At 39.1% G+C, this 19,149-nt stretch overlaps 1 protein-coding gene across 2 annotated transcripts in view; it reads left to right on the forward strand.

Moving 5' to 3' along the window:
* The first annotated feature begins 2,018 nt into the window (after window positions 1-2,018).
* PIK3R1 (phosphoinositide-3-kinase regulatory subunit 1) overlaps window positions 2,019-19,149 on the forward strand; it is a 68,324-nt gene continuing 51,193 nt past the window's right edge. Inside the window, exons 1-2 of one of the 2 annotated variants that reach the window (XM_068176122.1) lie at window positions 2,019-2,242; window positions 6,784-7,535. In XM_068176122.1, the coding sequence (XP_068032223.1) occupies window positions 7,202-7,535 (334 nt within the window). In that variant the 5' untranslated portion in view covers window positions 2,019-2,242; window positions 6,784-7,201. Of the gene's footprint in view, window positions 2,243-6,446; window positions 6,519-6,783; window positions 7,536-19,149 lie in introns of those variants that run through there. The other variant, XM_068176123.1, reaches the window with a different exon arrangement.

Consider the following 19,149-nt stretch of genomic DNA (forward strand, 5'->3'; position numbering starts at 1 on the left):
TTCTATCCTTCCTACAGAACAGAAATAAATTCAAACCAAATCACATTGTGATGCCCAGCATGATTAGCATGCTGCTAATCAGCTTCCTCCCAGTTTTAAAATGAAAGTTGTCAGGCTTACTTCTCTGATTCGTAATGAGATAGCAAGTTTTGCTTCTTTATTTCCTGAATTTCTCTTATTTTTAGCTCATTCTTTTCCCCTACATGATAGAAAGCTTTTAAGCAGTGAAGGAACTTGCTTTTCATGCTGCTGTTTTGACTTCTGAAACACACTTAAAGCTACATTTCTGAAGAGCAATGTTTCTTTGTCCTGGCTATGACAGGAAAACGTCACCATTCACAGTCTTTGATGCTTGTCCTTCTCATGAGCCATTGTATTTATTTTGCATTTAATGCATGTCTGCAGTAACTGTGGATAGTTTTTCCTGTTGTTTTCGTGACTCCCGTTCCTTTGGGAATTTTACATGAGTCATTTAGTAATGTGTGCTAGTAGAACAGTACAACTACACTGTATGAAATAATTTTTATCTTTGGAAGTAAAATGGATGTATGCATTGATTCCCCTCCAATTCCTTCCCTGAAATCAGCTGCCTGAAAACCCCGTTGCTGCAGGATGGTATGATAATATGTCATAAATCACAGGACCCTCTTCTGAACTTAGCAAATGTGCCATTAGCACATTTACTCCTCTGCACAGTCTCTTCCACCTTTGTCTATCTGTTCCAGGAGATCAGATTCAGCACTGATAGAATCATAGAATTATTTAGATTGGAAAAGATGTTTAGGATCATTGAGTCCAACCATGAACTTAACACTGTCCATTAATCTAGGCATCTTACTTTACAAATGGATTTGCCTTGACATCCTATAAGAAACAGAAGGAAATTTTCCTGCTTAAAATGTGCCAGTAAAGAAAAAAAAAAAATTAAGTTAGTTGAAGTGGAAGAGATCTTATACTCTGGAAACTCTGCTTTCCCCACAAATCCTCTGATGAGCAAGTTTTTTCCTCTCAGTTTCCATACTTTAAAATTTCCTTTGTAAGATCTAGCTTAACTTTTTCCTAAGATGCAAAGGCTCATATCATTCAGCTGCTACTAGAAAAAAGGACCTGCCCACTTTTTATTGCATTGTCCTAAGCAGCTTCTAGCAGAAATGCTCAAAAGGTCTCCTGACAGATGGAGACTACAGTTGTCTTAGCAAAAACGTGTGTGTATGGCCTGTACCTTGATGATCCTGCCCTCTTACCCATATTTTACCCTTCTGTCTTCTGTTTTTCACTGACCATTGCCTTGGAAATCCCTCCTGTTTACATGCTGCCTCAATAACTTAACCTTTCAATTTCTCAAGAACATCCTTCTTAACAAACTTGGAACTAATCAAACACATGCATTAAAGCCCACTGAAAACTTAATATGCAAAAACTTTATGCAGTCCTTAAGACCCCCTGAAAAGTACCTGATAGTAGGAATATGGTTTTTAATTTGTGCATTGTCTTTTTTGTCTCCTGGGTACTGCTTTGCAACATTCCTAGGGCAAACCTTGATGTGTAATTTTCACCAACCAAGATTAAACATAGGAAATTATTCCTGGAAACACTGGGATACTGCTGGGATTTATGGAGAAAGAGGTGTGAAAGAACTGGAGTGACCTTGAGACCTTGAGGTGGGGCGGGAAAGAAAGGAGAGGAGGAAAATCCCCAACGAGGAACTAGGCAGAAGCACGTGCTCCTCTCGCTGCTGCCTCCCAGCCTGGACTGGCCTCCTCAGGCTGAGGCGGCGCCCGAGGTTTGCAGGCATCTCTGGGCGCCGCGCCCGAGGACGGCGACCCAAAGGCCACTGGCCACCGCGGGCAGCTGTGGGAAGGCCGACGGCACCCGAGCCCTGGACCGGGCTGTGCCGAGGTCCCGGCTGAGCGAGAGGCGGGCGGTGCCGCCGTCAGTCAGCGGCAGCGAAAGGCGGTGCCTGACTGGGTTGGCGGAGGCGCCGGGGGCGGGGCGGGGGCAGAGCCGGCGGCGGGCACGGCACCGCCGAGGAGCTGAGGCGGCGAGCGCGATCGGGAGCGCGGCGGGACAGGCGCACGACGGAGAGCGGGGTGTCGGGGCGGCAGCTGCTGTCCGGCGGTGAGAGGGAGGAGGTGACAGCCCCGCTGCTCTTGCTGCTGCTGCCACCGCTGCTGCCACCGCTGCTGCCACCGCTGCTGCCACCGCTGCTGCCACCGCTGCTGCCACCGCTGCTGCCGCAGAGGTAAAGCGAGTCCCGCTGCATCCGCTGCAGCTGATGCTGCCCCTCGGGCGGCTGCCGGGGCACGAGAGCGGGGCGGGAGGGGGCGGTGAGGGGCCGTGCCACCGCCCGGAGCCCGGGCACCGGCCGCTCCTGCGGGGTGACAGTCCGAGCGGCAGCGCCGCCCCGCGCAACTTTTTCGCCCGTGCCGGGGAGGGCCTTCCGCTGCGGCCGAGGCCGAGCCTCAGGATGGTGCAGCCTCTCCCCTCGCGGCCAGGGGCGGCTCGGCCCGGCGCTTCCTGTACGGGCACGGCGAGCGGCACGCCGCGGCCACCGCGGGGCTGCCCGGGAGCCCCCGCCCCGAGTGGCGTGGGGAGCCAGGCTGGTGCCCGCGCCGGGACACAGCCCCCAGGGCGGCGGAAGGGTGCCCATAGGGAGCGCTGGGGCGGGAGCTGTCGGCGCGGCGTCCTCCGTGCCCGGGGCTCTGCCATCGTCCCCGCGCTGCCGGGGAGCGCCAGCTCGGTGCAGCCCTGCCCCGGCGGTGGAGGGGCTGCAACCCCCTGGGCACCGTCCCCGGAGAGCGGCTGCTCTGCGGCGGGGACTGCATGTCGGCGCAGGGCTCCGGAGTGGTTAACCTGCCTAACCTGCCGGCCTCTTCAACGGGACGAAGTTCAGACTGTACTGCTTTCCTAAGTTTTTTAATTATCACCGGCCTTCGTCCATAGTTTGCAGCCTTTATAAGGTCTTTGAGATGTTTCAGAATGAGATATGGTGTACAGTGCTTAGAGTACTTATTGAATGTGTATATATTTGGATTCGTTCAAAGACTTGTGATAGAATCTCCACAGATTCAAAATAATTATTTCAGACTGGGAGCGGTATAAAGGCATTACTTCATGATACATCACGGACCTCACTTTCTTGCAGAAAATAATGTTCTAATGTGGTACTTGGTCGTCTCCACTTGGAGAGCATATTTCAGAGAAAGCTGCAGTTTGAGTTACAGGTGTGTAGACACCTAGTGGGGAGAAGACTTGGTCTCCAAGCAAATTCCCCTGTTTATCCCTCAGTTCTCATTATTTCAGTGTCCCCTTGAGTGTGTTAGTCAGCTCTTCGATCTATCAAGCTTATCCTGCAGTGGAAGGGAGCTTGTCTTAGGCACTATTTCTCTTGGGATTTTTGGAATTAGTATTAGAGAGATTGCAGTGCAAGGAAATATGGTTATTACATTTGTTAATAAAAAGGTGAAGAAAATCTTTGCATCATGTACTAGGCACGCTGTACCAGAAAACAGCCCACCCCTCTGGTATCACTGTGCATGTATATTCAGTGTAGAAGTTTTTATTCTCCAGCAGCAAAGTCATGATAGCTTGTGTGGGAGGAAACCCTTGGGTACCAGTGAAATGGGAGCCAGATGTCGTTTTTAACAGGGGAAGAAGGAGAGGGTGAAGGGAAAGATTTCACGTCCCCTTTGTTTTCCACCTAAATTTGTAGGAATGTCTTGAGTTTTTCTGATGAATTTTAAATTTTATTCCTGCTGAAATGCTCAATGTAAACCATTCTGCTGAGAGACTGGAATTCTGCCTGAACTCAGGAATCTTTTAGTGGCATCATGCTCTTAGACAGTAAATAAAAGACAAATGAAAATTTATTCACTTACAATACTTCTTCCTCCTTTTCCATTTGACCAGCCAAATGGAAATCCAGTAATAAAACCATCTCAAATATAAGAGTATTTTCTTCCCTGAAGTGTTTGGTTTGTTTGTTTTAATCTATTTATGATGGTGTCCAAGCTATATATTTTAGGACCAGTCAGCTTAAGTCAGTTTGAGTCAAAATACCTGAATGTAGAGCCTGTATAATTTCAGTGGGGGTAAAGGGAATTTTTTTATACAGGATCTTAACCAAGCACTCTAAGAGGGCATTTTGGATACACTGTGGCGATACTGAGCAGGTGTGGAAAACTGGTGTTTGTCCCTGTGTTAGATCTATCTGCAAGGTTCTTGAACTCTGAGTCTTAGTTCATCCCTGAACCTGACACATAGTAACAATAGAAAAAGGCATAAATCCAAGGAGTTCAGAATGGCTGACTCACAGGAGTGTCTCCAGGTACATGAACCATAGATCAGGAGGTCACATGCTGCTCAGTACTCTGTACTGAGGGTGGTGCTGATAAGTGAGTTTGAACAGCTACTGTAGCTCTGAGCCCCAGGGAAACTGGACCTAAGGAAACTTTGTTGAGTTTTTCTAAAGGTTTGAGTTTTTAAAATATGCTTTAAAATTTTCATAAGAAGTTGTACTACAGCATTTCCAGTTCTGTATTTTCAAGAGATGCATAAGAGACAGAAGTACTCATTTTAAATAGATGGCCATAAAGTTGCTATCATATGTTTAAAAATAAAAGATCAGAGGAGTAGGTCAAGTCAGTTGAATTATGCAGTGTTTAGAAGACTTCATTGGCTGCCAAAATGCCCATAGGCAGTAGGAGTTAAATAAGTAGTTGTAGCAGAGCACTTGTTGAACCCTCCTTAAAAAGAAAATAAATATTTCAAAGTATTTAAAGTAGTCAAAGTGGTAATTTTCTAGCAGGCTTTGCTGTGTGCATACTTGGTTTTGATTGGAAACATTTTTATTAATCATAACACTTGGATCAAAATTGTTTAAGTGCATTTTTTTTCTCTTGCTACATGAAACAGGAGAAATCCATGCTTTCATATGGCTTTTCTGCTATTTAGTTGATACAGCGATACTTGTACTTTTTCCCCGGTTTTTGTCAGTAGACTTTTCTCTGGTAGAAGAGGTAAAATTAAATATCAGTGAAACTATTCATGCTAATTACAAAGTCTGTGATATTTGGTAGCATCAGATAGGCAACATAGTTTGGTTTTTCAGAAGTGGCTGCAGAAATTTCTAATTAAAATTTTGGTGGGAGCTGGATGCTTAATACATCTGGATAGATTTGCAAGTTGTTAAAATAAATACTTATGTGCAAGCTTTTAAAATAGGAAGTCTATTTCAGGATCACATAATTCTTTCCTACAACAAAAACTGGTTGCAAGGGATGATAAGGAAGTTCTTCAAGAACTTAACAAAATTTTCTTCTGGGTTCTGTCACAAGAGATGTTGTGCAACATGCTGCAGGGACCTGATGGGCTGAAGAGGAGCCACAGACAAATTAGGGATCAGGTTCATTCACTGGCACAGAAAGCCCATATGCATTCTTATAAACACTTCTTAGTTTGTCAGTTAGCCACATTTCAAAGGACTTAATGACTGAGGCATTAGAAAAAATGGTGTGGAAAAGAACTGTCAGATGTTCCCTGTTCCAGCCCTGTCTACTGATGTCGCTTTACAGTGTAAAAAGGGAGTGTTTCACAAAAAAAAAAAAAAAAAAAAAAAAAAAAAAAAAAAAAAAAAAAAAATTAAAAAAAATTGAGCTTTCTACACATTGAATACGAAGTACATAGTCAATATTTACCTGCTGGTATTACACAGCTCTCTCAGGTCTTTTATTCAAATGTAGTTTAGGACTTTCAGTGCAGCTTTATGTAGTTAGTACTTTCTGGTTTCCAGTGTAGCATTTCAAATTATGATTTGGCTCGTCTTCTTAAGTAGATGAAAATGAGTAACAATTGAAATAATATTTAGAAAGTTTTCACTGTTCTGTATGTCTTCAAGTAACTGTTCTCTAAATAGATTTAGGTTTTAGTCATATTTTTGCTTTTACTTTATGGTTGAGCAACCTTGAGCTAAAAGTTCAGGCCTGTGTTCTCTTGCCTTTAATTTAATTTAAGCATGCACCCTGATATTTTACTCCTGCTAGGGCTGCTTAGGTGGTCTGGGTGTGCCTGTTTCAGTTGTTGATTGTTTTTCTCTAGTATTATACCATAAACACATTAAAAGACATGTGGAAAATGGGGGAGTGGTAAAGTCCCTCTTTTAAAAAGAAAAAGGGGAAACATGGTAGTCATCAAGTAAAAGTTCTTTTGAGTCTTTGGTTCTTCAACAGATTACAAGAAGACACATTCCTCCAAAAGGTTTTGAAATACAGGCTTTAGGATGGGGATTGTTGCCCATCCTCACCCTTGTCATGAACAGGAGGAGACTGGATACCCCTGTGGTTAATGCTAATTACAGTAAGCTCCTCCTCTGTCTTGACAGACTTTTTGTGGAGAAGGGGTGTGGCTGTCTGGCTTCAGGGAGATAATATATAAAATCTTGATGCCAGGTTAGATACTGCACCAGAGGAATAGCTCCAGGAATAGCTCCAGCCCTCTAACCCTGAGACTTTTCAGTAGCCGTAAGTCACAGAGGAGGAAGCGTGCCTCATACTGCAGGGGTACAAATTTGGTTCAAGTATTTTGACACATATCCTTTATAAAAATGCAACCACTAGCTGGAGATATTTTTTGTGCTCTTGCTTGATTTTATTGTCACATAGGATTCTTGTGTGGGACACAGTCTTTGCCATGGTTGCAGAAAGCTTAACTTGTAGGTAGAATACCAAGTTCACAATCATCAAGAGAATGTGAAATTATTTCATCAGATTTCTCTTCTCTTTCCAGGAAAAGCATGTGTGCAGAGTTTGGTGGCAGAATATTTAAGGTATGTGGGCAGTCTGTGGCAAATATATCTGAAGAAAGCGTTACTGGCTAAAGAGTCAGCTGAACTTGTGTATGGAGATAAAGAAGTGCTGGGAAGCCCAGAAAAAGAACTAATTGGAAGAATATTGCTAGACACGGAAGAATTGGAATGCTTAACTTCTGCAACAGACAGTGACTAAGAATAAATACATTGGTAAAAACATCAGCAGTGAAAAGGCAGACTGTGTTTTTTCATTCTCTGTTGGATTTTATTACTTAAGAGACATTTTTATCATCCCATTTAATTCATCTTGAATTTCTTTGTACATAAAACTATAACTGGACAATTGCATTTTAACACTGTTTAGTAACACTTTTGAATGTTAAATCATTTGCCAAGATGAGTGCTGAGGGATATCAATACAGAGCTTTATATGACTACAAAAAAGAGCGAGAAGAAGATATTGACTTGCACTTAGGAGATATATTAACTGTGAATAAAGGTACCTTACTAGCACTTGGATTCAGTGAAGGGGAAGAAGCAAAGCCTGAGGAAATTGGTTGGTTGAATGGCTTTAATGAAACCACAGGGGAGAGGGGGGATTTCCCAGGAACTTATGTAGAGTACATTGGAAGAAAAAAAATATCTCCCCCCACTCCAAAGCCTCGTCCTCCTCGGCCTCTTCCAGTAGCACCAAGTCCTGCAAAAGCTGAATCAGAGAGTGAGCAACAAGGTCAGTATTCAGAAGGTGCATGGTTTCAGGTATTTTTGTTTCACAGTCTTGTCTGAGCATACTTTCATGTATATAGCACCTGCTGGTCAGCTTTTTTAGTGTACAGCTCATTTCAGTCAATTAAGAATTGTTTCTACATAGTAATGTTTAGCTCACACCCTTTGCAGTTTAGTGTGGTTTGTCTCAGGCACAGGGACCAGTGACTTACTGTGAGGTACATCTCACAGGTCAGAAAGTATGTTTCTAATTCTCCACTGTAAAAACTTAAGTGGAAAATGAGCTGGTTAACATTTATTTTAGGTTTCTAAGAAACTGATGGAAATGTTTCCTTTTGTGGTTCATCAAACTCACTATCGAGAAAGTTCTCGGTGAGTCCAATACTATTCTAGATGTGCTTACCACAAATCTCTTGCCAGCAGCAAAATATATATTCTGGTCATGGGGGGTTACCTGTGGCATTAAAGGTAAAAATGAATATTTTAAAATTAACAATGAAATTATAATAAAGTGAAATTCAGATTTATCATTTTGAGGGTATGGCATGCGGTAGAAAAATATAGCCTTATATAAAAAAAGTTTAAACAGAGGAAATACCTTCCTAAGTTGCTTTTTAACCTGTATTTGCAACAGTATGTTAGGCACAAGTCAGAATTTTATCAGAGCTCTTCTGTTAAGATACAAGTCTTGTCTTTTATAATTAGAAAAGCTTTGGGGTAAAAAACCAAAAGAAACAAAAAAAACACCCCTTCCTCCAAGTAATTTTATCTTTTACCTACTCACATTCAGATAGTTGGGTTTTACAGATCAATAAGCCAAGTACATTTTAGAATAGACTTTACAGCTTATTGGAGAAGTCTAGAGTGGCTTATATTTCTTCAACTTATAATATTTCATAAATTCTCTGGGTTTCTAACTGTAAATAATAAGAGTTGTAGTATGTGGTCATGACTTTCGCAGTGACACCATAGTAATGAATAGTATCATCACACTGCCTACACAGAAATGTTTTCAGCATCACTTGCAAATTTGTAGTATCAGTTTATGAACTTTCATCCCTCTGTGCATATTATAAGTTTATATTCAGCTGTGCTGATAACCAGTAAAGATAAGGGCAGAAATATACAAAAATGTATGTGGCAACTAAGTTAACCTGGCAGAAGCATTTCTTGGGTTGTGGGGACTTAATAAAGAATGAATCTGCACTGGTTTATATAGCAGTATTCTGAAGCACTGTAGCAAGTGTTGCTTACAAGTCTGCAGTGCCTAGATGTAAATCATTGTTAGGATGAAGTTGAGGTCAGATGAAACTGTAGGGACATTTTAAGTTATACTGTCCCTATCTCTGAAGTCATTGAACTCTTAACTGCTAGTCATTAGAGCCTCATGTTTTCTCTTTCATTGGCATAGTTCTGAAAATGGAGTATTTCCTTTTAAAAGAAAAACTATTACATCTTTGGTAATTCCTTGTATCAGGTATTAATTTGGCTGCTCAGGTGACACTGGCTCTTTTCTTAACCCACCTGTGGAGACAGTTATCACCATCCTATGTAACTGCAGAAGAAACGTGTTTTTTTGGATAGACACCTCAATGCTGACAGGTCATTTTGAGCAGCAGAAAATGGAAAGAAAATCTCATTCTTTACATGTGCATGCTGTGGTGAAGCAACCAGCATCCTAGCTTTGATGTTTATTGGTTTAAAAAGGAGCACTTTGTAATGTCTTCGGTTTCTGTACGCATGCTTGCTCAATGCTTCTGTTCACAGCACCATGCTGTGAGCTGGCCACAGCACTGCGCTGGGAAGTCCTGGTGTTAATCTTGCTATTTCCAAGCCTGTGCCAGGACTGTGTTTGTAACAGACATTTATGGGAGTTTCAGCTGCTGGGAGTTACTTTGGGAAATTCTGCTGCAGATTTGGGGAGGCTCTGCTTGTATGTAACCTCCTATGTGAGATTTATTGCCTTTAGACAAAGTACTGTTTACATGCCATGTGCTTATTTTTAATACTGTGGGACTCTGGGAATTGGAAACAAGAAAATATTCTGATTAAACTGGAATCTTCATCTCAAAGCCCGCACACATAATCCTTCTGTGCTCTAAAATGTTTAAGAATCAGCTTGCAGTCTAACCTTGTTTTCTTCTGATCAAAAGAAAAAAAAAAAAAAGGAGTTCCCATAGCTGGTTTTGAATTAAAGATTTTAAGCTTCATATAAGAGGCTAGACACCTCCATAATGCCCTAAGACCAGGGATTAGACTCTTCTGAATGAAAATTTGAACTTCAGGCTTAATTACTGTTAAAATAAAGTATGCTTTCCTAAAAGAAATTAGGAAAAGTAATAAGTAGTCTCTTTACAGATCTTTTTTTCTGAAGAGATTTAAGCAGAGAGTGCTTTGAATCTTAGAAACAGATTTGGAAATGTACTGAAAGAATATTACAAAAATCAAAATGAAGGTGAAATTTTTAAGTTAGCAGAATGCTGCAAAAATTAGGGTAAAACCAGAGGTGAGGGCAGAAATCCAGTTCAGATAAAGAACAATGTAGCAATATATGTTTGACTTTCAGGTGGCTTCACTATTTTTGTGTGTGTTATTTGGGGCAAGGAATAGCACAGTTAACATTGTCCAGCAGCCAATGTAATGGGCAGTAGGCCAAAAGATTCTTGCCAAGAATCTTCTCTCTACACCCTTCGAGTGTATTTCAAATAAATTAATGTGTAGTGTGAAGCTTGCCTGGCCAAATGCATTCAAGTTTACATTTTCACTACTTGATTAATTGAAAGTACTGTGGATTAAAATGACAAATTAATGGGGAACTGTAACTTAAGACTTCTTAAACGTACCTCATTTATTTGTAATCTGTAAACTTTCTTAATTCTGTAAAGAGTCAATTCTGTATGTACTCCTGTTGCATATATGTTGAATAAGAGTATCAGAAACTTGTGGTTTCAAAGAATATATATGAATAGTCAAAGAAGTTCCTTTAATTTTCCATATACCTAGTTTTATTATTTGAAGAAAAAACTTTTTAATTCTTTCAATACTCTTTAATACTAAATTATTCACTCTGAATGGTTTTTTTCCCTCAGCTTTATTAAGCCTGATGACTTGCTCGTCAATGTCCGGACTGCTTTGTATTAGATCTAATTTGCAGTATTTAAGCACAATGCTGCCGTACTCACAATGGCATATTACTCATACACAAATAATCATAAACATCTGAACACACTTTGCAGTCAATGAGGTTGGTGACATGGGCAGAGCTGTTCATCAGGCCCATGTCTATGCAGTCAGTTTTAGAAACAGGGAGCTTCCTAAATGTTAAAAGCCAATCTGAAAACAAAACCCCCTTGCTGGTGGTCTTAAGTTCCATTAAAACACTTAACTCTTTTCCCATATTTTTATTTTATTCATCACTTATTCATTTATTTAAGTTTGTTGAACCATTGGTGAAGACAAGAATTGGTATTCCTTGGCTGAAATTTTAGGACTGTTACATTTTGCCTGTCTTCCCCTTGTCTTTGTCAATAAAGAACTGTATTTAGTAGATTTTCTGGGGATTTTTTTTTTTTTTTAATTGCATCTGAGAGGATATGAAAAGAAAAGAGAAACAAAAGCCCCAAGAAGTCTCTAGCAGCTTCCAGTCTCAGGCCTGATAAAATGTCAGAGCTATGGCAAGGCAGATGTAATTCCTCTAACTGTTGAGAGGTTCCAAGTGACCCAGCATTCCACATTTTTTTTCCCACTAGCCAAGGGTGCCTGGCTGCTCCTGGGAGGATTGAGGAGGATTGCAACAGTGGAGACACAGCATAGTTTCATCTTTATTCCCCCCATTAGATATCTGAGGTTTATGTGAAGCAGTAAATATTTTACATGACTGGGCTTTTTCTCTTGGAATGATTTTTTTTTTTTAATTGAAGCTGCATTAGGCTGGTTCTTCTTGCTTATCCCAGTTTTCCTCAAATCTTTGCAAATGGAAAGTGCATAAGCTGTACAAAGTCCAGATATGTTTTTCAAACTTTGATTCAACTCATCTGATATGGTCATATACATTTAGTTTTGATTCATACAGTATCATTTCCCCACCTGCTTTCTGAAGGCTGATCTTAAGCAGGCTTTGGAGCATAAAGCTTTGATTGATGGACTGAAATACTTACAGATTTAACTTGGAATGCTAAATTCTCACTTTGAAATGAAGATCAGATTACAGAAGGGCTGACCAGAATTTTATATGAATAATTTGTATGTTCTGATGTTTTGGCACTTCCTGCAACTTCCTGTGTAACTTAAAAGGGTTGTTTATGTTGACACTTGGTAATATTTCAGCTGATTTTGGGCCTAAAAATAATCTGAAGGTCTTCCTTCTTGTGATGAAGCTATAAAACGGATTTTTTTTTTTTTAAAGAAAAAGCCCAAACTTTTTTTCACTCTTGTCCTAGAACAGATACAGATCAGCAAGTTACACTAAGATAATGACACGTAACGTTTGGAAACCCTTTCCTTTCACCAACCAGGTTATGCAATATCTGATAGAGCTCCAAACTGACAGAGGGCATAAAACCTTTTGTGCATGGTTTAACTGAATGTGTTGTAGGATTTGTTTCTTTAATTTTGCTGTAAAGCCAGTGTAGCAATCCATTTATGAAAATTCTTTAGATTTGTCTATTGAGGGACATAAGAGTGAGTGAAATGCAGTGAACCTGGAGCCTCCATTGGCAAGAAAACAGTCATCTTGCCTGATTTAGGCAAATGGAAAGAGGAAATTATAGGATGAAGTGATGAGTCACTATCTTATGACAAATACTAATGGTAAATATATTTACTATTCAAGCCAGAGCCCTTGATTTTTTTCTTTTTAGAACCAGTCTAAGCCTTTGCCCTACTGCAGTTGTCAGACCTGCGTTGCAGTCATCAATTTTCATGTCAGTTGAGTTTGACTTGCACTGAGAAATGGGGCAATTTCCTGCCATAAAGCCTTGCTGGCTGCTTGTGATAGCATTTCTAGGCAAATTTCTAGCTGCCAGATAAGTGCATGCATCTGAAAACGGAGTTCTTGCCAACTGCTTTATCACTGATGATGGCAAAAATTTTTGTAAGCTCCACTGAAGTGAGAGCATTTTTTTCCACAGAATTAGGGTTGATAGAATCAGTGTTGATAATAACTAAAAAAGCCTTTGTAAGCACCACAGGAAGCACAGGGATAGGCTTTGCAAGTACGAGTACAAACTGCACATGGATAAAGGGCCTGGGCAAGTTCATGGTTGATGCGTGGCCCCACCTGCTGGTACAGGAGGAAGGAAGCAAGAGGAAGGAAGAACCTTTAAAGCCAGCGTCTTCCGTGTTGCATTTTAATCCTCACAGAATAAAAATTAAAGTGAGAGAGAGAGCTTTTTGAAATAACACTTGAATTGAAAAATAGATAGTCCTATGAAAAATATATCACTTGGGGGTACACAGAACCCCCTTTTAATCCTCAAAGGTGATCTTAGTCAGAAAAGGCTTGTGTAACTGTAGTTAATCTCTTTTCCCTGACTGTATCAATCTAATTAATCTAATAAAATTTTAAAGCCTTATTTTGCACATTTTTGCATTAAACAGATGAAATAATAATACTCTCCTATTTTGATGCTGTAAAAAATATTTACCTGTTTTGTATCATACTGATATCATTATGCCTTTCTATGATTACAACAATGGCACTATGCTGAGTGATTTTGCTTACATTTTCTTAGCCTTCTGTTATAATGATTTAGTCTGCTGATACCTTGTGCTGACATGAAAGCTAGGGCAGATGTAAAGCTTGGCAAAGGTGAATTAGGCTACACCTCTCATTGGAATCATCTTGGTCCTGCAGCAGTGATCCAGGAACATCTGAAAAAAAACCTTCACTGGTTAGCAAATAGTTCATCCTTAGGCTTGCATGTGATAACATCAGTTTGTGAGTTTTAGCAATACATGGTACTAAGTGTTTGCCAAGAATGGATCATTCAGCATCCTGAGAAAAAAAACATGCCCACTTAAATAGTTGTGTGATGCCATATATGCATCCAGATTTTCTTGTGTGAAAGAACACAGGTCTGTAGCTGCAGCTGGCTGTGCACTGTTTCACATCTGTGTCTTACCAAAGCCACGGTCCATGATGAACACCCATAAAATCAATCTGAAGTCTAGAATACAAAGAACTTCTTTATTTTCCTAGCTAAGAATGACAAAGGGAATTACACAATATTAAAGACATGGTTATTTTAACTGGAGAAGGATATTAAGTCCTGAGAATACTTTGGTAAGAATCTAAGTACTTGAGAGAACTTAGAGAGAATTTCTGCCTTTAAAAGAAACAATAGTAACTCTGGTTAATAGTTGCTAATTTTTGTTCATGCCTTCAGCAAAATACATGTCTAAAATGCAATTCTATTTTATGATGGTTTCATTAAGAGAAGGCATTTGTGTGGATTTTTTGTTAGGGTTTTAATGTTTATTTGCTTTCTTTTTTCCACTGTGTTGTAGAAATGCTTGCATCCTTGGACATTGCCTGAAATCTTTTTCATAAAGTGTTAGCAGGTGTAACCTTTTGTACTAATGTGACTGCTTTTTGTTCAGTCTTTTATAAATGCTGTATGCCACAGTCCACAATAATAGCACCTAAATCTTGTTCTTTATTTGCACATATTGACCCACTTTTTAAAATACTTTGTATGTGAGACAGCATTAAAAAATTATATTTAAGCTGATGGCTTTTCAGGTAACAAGAGCCTCAAGGCAGATTTTCAAAAACCCACTACTGCCCTGATTCAAGGAAAGATGTGATTGCATATGGTTTATACACTTCAAAAATATCTTTTGAGACTATCTTATACTTCAAAACTACTATGTAAACTATGACATGAATGATGGAAAATGTCTTTAACAGTTCAGTTAGCTGTCAGACAATTTTCTTGTACGATCCACTAAGTCTGCTTGTATATGCACCTCATCATTTGCTATGTTGCTATTTATCATTTGCTATTTGCTATGTTTGCTATTTCCCAGAGGTCAGTATCTGAGATAATTTCTTCACTGGAGATTATGGATGTTGAGGGCAAGAAATAAGATCTGCTTGGTCTAAACATGCCAGTTTTCATCTGTGCTGGCAAATCACTTGGTGGCATCTGGGACGGAAAGATGCTCCTGCAGAATGGAGACCTCTTGCAGGAATGGCAGTTACTTTGAGTACATTCAGGATTCAGTTATTCAACTATCTTTCCAGTAAAATAGATGGGGTTGATTTTTCACAGAGGTTTTTTGCCTTTTTTTTTTCTTTTTAGTGTCTATGTTTTAGAAAAACAAAGTTAACTCTGCTTTCCTTGAATATTTTGATGCTTCTCTGCAAAACACATGCACACTTAAAGTTGTAAAGGTAGTGGCAAAAAGCCAAATTATTCCACTGAAGCACATTAGATTGGTATAATTCAGGTAGTCTCTACCTTGCTCTTTCTCCTCTCTGGGGTTGTATTTGCTGGATGCAGCATGTTTGAACACTCCAATTCCATAGCCTCCTGCTCACCACTTGGGAAGGAAGGAAGCATAGTGCAACCTGAGATCTGTAGTGTGAGACGGAATGCATCTCTGAGCTGGTTTTTGCTGGGATAGAGTTACCACAACAACCTAGCACAAGGCATGGCTGCACCAGGTTTGTATGTTTTGTTTACAGATATAACAGTAGAATTTATTTTTGGGGTTAGGAGAGAAAACTTAAGTGCTATTTTAAGTATCTATTTCTTCCAAGATCTCTTCATCCTGCTTGGATAACATTGGTAGATAGCAGATTAGATGGAGGACCATTAGCAAAGAAACTTTTGAATGGTACACTGCAAATCAATGTTTCAAAGCATGTTACAGTTTTGCAGTCTCTTTCAAAGAGAAACCTCTTAGTTTGCGAGGTTACTTTTTTATTTCCCAGTCCTCTTCCTCATTTTTTTTTTCTGGAGGTAGATGAAGGCACTTAAATTAGGGAATTAATAAAAGAAACCGCTAATTATGCATCATGATAGATAAGGCTGCATAGCTGTATGTGGTTTCATTATCTCTCTACCCAGGAACATTCCAGAAATAAGCAGTTAAGGGGAAAAAATTTCAGTCTTTTTCCTATTTGCACATGGTGTTCAACACTGTGAGCACACATTCCAGTCCTCTAGTGTTATTTTTTCATGCAAATTTCATTGCAATTTTTCCTGTGCTGTGCTTGGATGGAGGGAACAGGAAAATATCTCTGGTGTTTTTGACCTTACCCTTGAATTGTCTCCTTGCCAAGACACAGCTGCTTGGCACAGGTGAGCAGCAACAGAGACCATGGCAAAACCCTCCATTTCTGCTTTGCTCTTGGCTGACTGGCACATGCATGAGAGACATCTGCCCTGATGTGGTCAGCAGAGAGCTGTGAGGTGCCAGGACACCATGGGGTGCAGTGAGGTGTGATCTGTTCCTTGGCCTTTCAGTCTCTGCTGGTACATGGGTCTTCTGTGAAGGATTATTTTAGGTACTTTGGAGTAAAATCTGTACAGATGTTTAAGTACAATTTAGAATATATTCTGGCCAGTCCAAATTTACTCCATTGTTTTGAAGCCAGAATAGTGTAGCTAGTCAGTAGCTTAAATAAGCAATTTTCTTAATAGGAAAAAGATTAAGAGAGGCTTTTTTTGCTCCAGTGCAAGCCAGTTCTAGGCATAAACATTTTTCTATTCATTTTTCTAGTCATCCTTGTAATCTGGCCTAGGCAATTGATAGAATTTTAAGGAACGCATTCTAAACAGCAAGTAGCAAAATTTTTTTCTGAAATAACAGAAAAGAGGACCTCTGTTCATTGAATGAGGGCTTCTTAAGGGCACAGAATGATGAATGTTTGAATTCTCTTTGCTGTATTTATAGTTAATTACTCTTTGTTGAAAGATTAGCATGGGTTCCCTGCAACATCTATGTTTTTCTGACTGACTCTTGGATCAAACTTAGTGCTTACATCTCTAAAAACTTTCTGGTAGCCTGTGTAAACTGCAGTCCCCTACATGAAATAAGAGATTTTCACAATCCCATTATTGTCAGGATTTGGGGATAATATTAAACCATTGGTTGAACAATGTTGACTACAGAGCAACTAGAATAAAATCTTGCTTCTTAGCAAGGTGAAAGTCTCATCTATTTTTGATATTAAAACCTACACTGAAAAAGCTAGTGGGCTGCTGGTGCCTTCCAGAGTGATGTAGGATGCAGGACTTAGAGTTGCATGAACAGTTTAGCAAAAAACGGGAAGACAGTTACCAACTGTTATGCTTTTTCTCCAGATGTTTCCTCTAAGACAAATATGTAACGTTTTATTATGACACAGTAAGAACATGCCAATTAGATGAGAATGGTTATTTTGTTGTTTGTTGTTTGTTTGTTTTCTTTAATTCTCAATGTCTGTTTGAACTAAATAGCCAGTCAATCAAATACGGTGGTAAATTGTTTGGATGGAACATGCCCATGCTTGTTAATGTGAGCTGCTCTCTTCTAAGTAGAGTATTAAAGTACTTTCTTCAAAACCTTTTTGGATGCAAACTAAAAATAAAATTATTGTAAAGTACTGATGTTCTTAAAACTGCTATACACGATTGAGATTTTTTTTCTTTACTTCAAGAACTTGTTCATACAAGAAGCCATAGGTTACTATTCTGCTTTCCCTTAAATTGGTGGCAAAACCCATCTCAACTTCAGAAGGAACAGGATCAGACCTATAGTCAAGATTTAGCAGCATTCGGAAAAATCCCATAGTTCTTACTCTTAGTTCTGTTTGGCAAAATTCACGGTATCTTTATTAGTAATCTTAATATCTAAGATTATTAGAGCACAAATCTTATATCTTTTTGGAAGAGATTCCAGTATACCAGAATCATAGCATATGAATGTGCATTAAATACTACACCATAAATGCTGGCATAAAGAACAGAGTCTGACTGTCCTTTAATAAATTTTGAATACAAGTAAGGGAAACTCTATTGTGAGCATCTCTTCTGAGGTCCTGGGCTAATGCAGGGCATGTAATTTCACCCTGTTATTCCTGTTTTGAGCTCCTAACTTCTAGATGAATTTAAAGCCTATTACTAATTAGTCCAAACTGCTTCCTTTAGTACATATTTAGTGTATATTACTTAACTTTTTATCCCTGTAATGTCCATTACATGGTAAGAATTGTGAATTTAGTTGTAAAATGTTTTCATTTGGGAAACTACATATACTTAGTTGTATATGGTGATGACAGTATGGAAACTACTTTCACCAGGTTATTTTCTTTCAATATATTCAGAACTCTTCACTGATACATGTTAATAATTTGCTCTAGGCTGATAGATACTTTGGCAGGGCTGATATTTTCCTTAGGGCTGCCTGTTTGGGTAACTAATGTGACAGTAATAGGGGTTTCTTATAATTGAGGAAGTGATATGGTGACAGTTTTATTTGTATATTCTGTAACTGTAACAAATTATTTTATTTAGAATAAATACAGAGTTTTATCACCTTGATAATGTGTGTATTGACAGTGAGCTTCACACTACCAGTAGAAGAATATTAAGGTTTCAAAACTGCATCTAAATCTTGTGTTTATACACAGAAATATGAGTTCTTTCAGTGTATACAATCTGATACAATTTTTTTAGTGATATAATTCTTCCACCCTTTCCCCCACTTATTCTTGCTTTGTTTTGTCAAGATCTTCACTGAATTAAAATTGCTTCATTGAGGTTGATCAGTTTGTGGTATTAAGCCACCTGTTCTTCACAGCCTTCAGCCTTCTCTCTGGAAACAGGTTTTTTCATTGATACCTGTGCTCTTTCATGACATGACATGACTAATTAGTGTTTCACAGAACTTCATAACTTCATAATGACAAGTACTAAGTTGTGAGCAAAGCTGCTATCATGGTTCCTGTAAGGAATAAGTTAAACAAAACAGACAATTAAAAAACCAAACAAACAAACCTACTGCTTTAAGATAGTCTAAGGTTAATATTTTAATCATAGGGGGGCCATGTAGATTTCACTTCAAAAAGGTGATCCTAGGGAGTAACTTTTAAAAACTCCAAACATATGACAACCTTAGCAGTTACATTTCATTGAGATAAATAAAGCCCGGAACCAGAAATGGATTAGGTTTGACTATGTAAATCTTTATTTGTCCCAAGGAGTGAGTACCATATTCTCACTCTGTGTCTGGCTTCAGTTAATATGTTTTGGATGTCCAAAACAATTCCTTGCAGAACAAATCTTCCTGGCATACCTCTTCCTGCACCAGCTGTAATCCAAATATAAGCATCAAAATAAAAATAATTACTAGAATGTGAGTGCACAGATTCAACAAATATGGTAATATAATTTAGTGTTAGCTTACTTGTTTCATAATTTTTTAAATCCAGAGTTTAAAATTCTCAGTACTTTGTTATACATGTTAAACATGTCTCCCAATAGAACTTCTCAGTGACACATGTTTTAAGCACCTATTACTGTAGGTTTTTATGGTGCATCTCTATTCTTTTTGACATGCTTTTGTTGTATCAAAGTTGTGACTCACAGTACAGGAAGTTTTGCAAATGGTGACATTACATAGTAAAT

This window comes from Anomalospiza imberbis, chromosome Z (genome assembly GCF_031753505.1).
Source record: "Anomalospiza imberbis isolate Cuckoo-Finch-1a 21T00152 chromosome Z, ASM3175350v1, whole genome shotgun sequence".
Lineage (NCBI taxonomy): Eukaryota > Metazoa > Chordata > Aves > Passeriformes > Viduidae > Anomalospiza > Anomalospiza imberbis.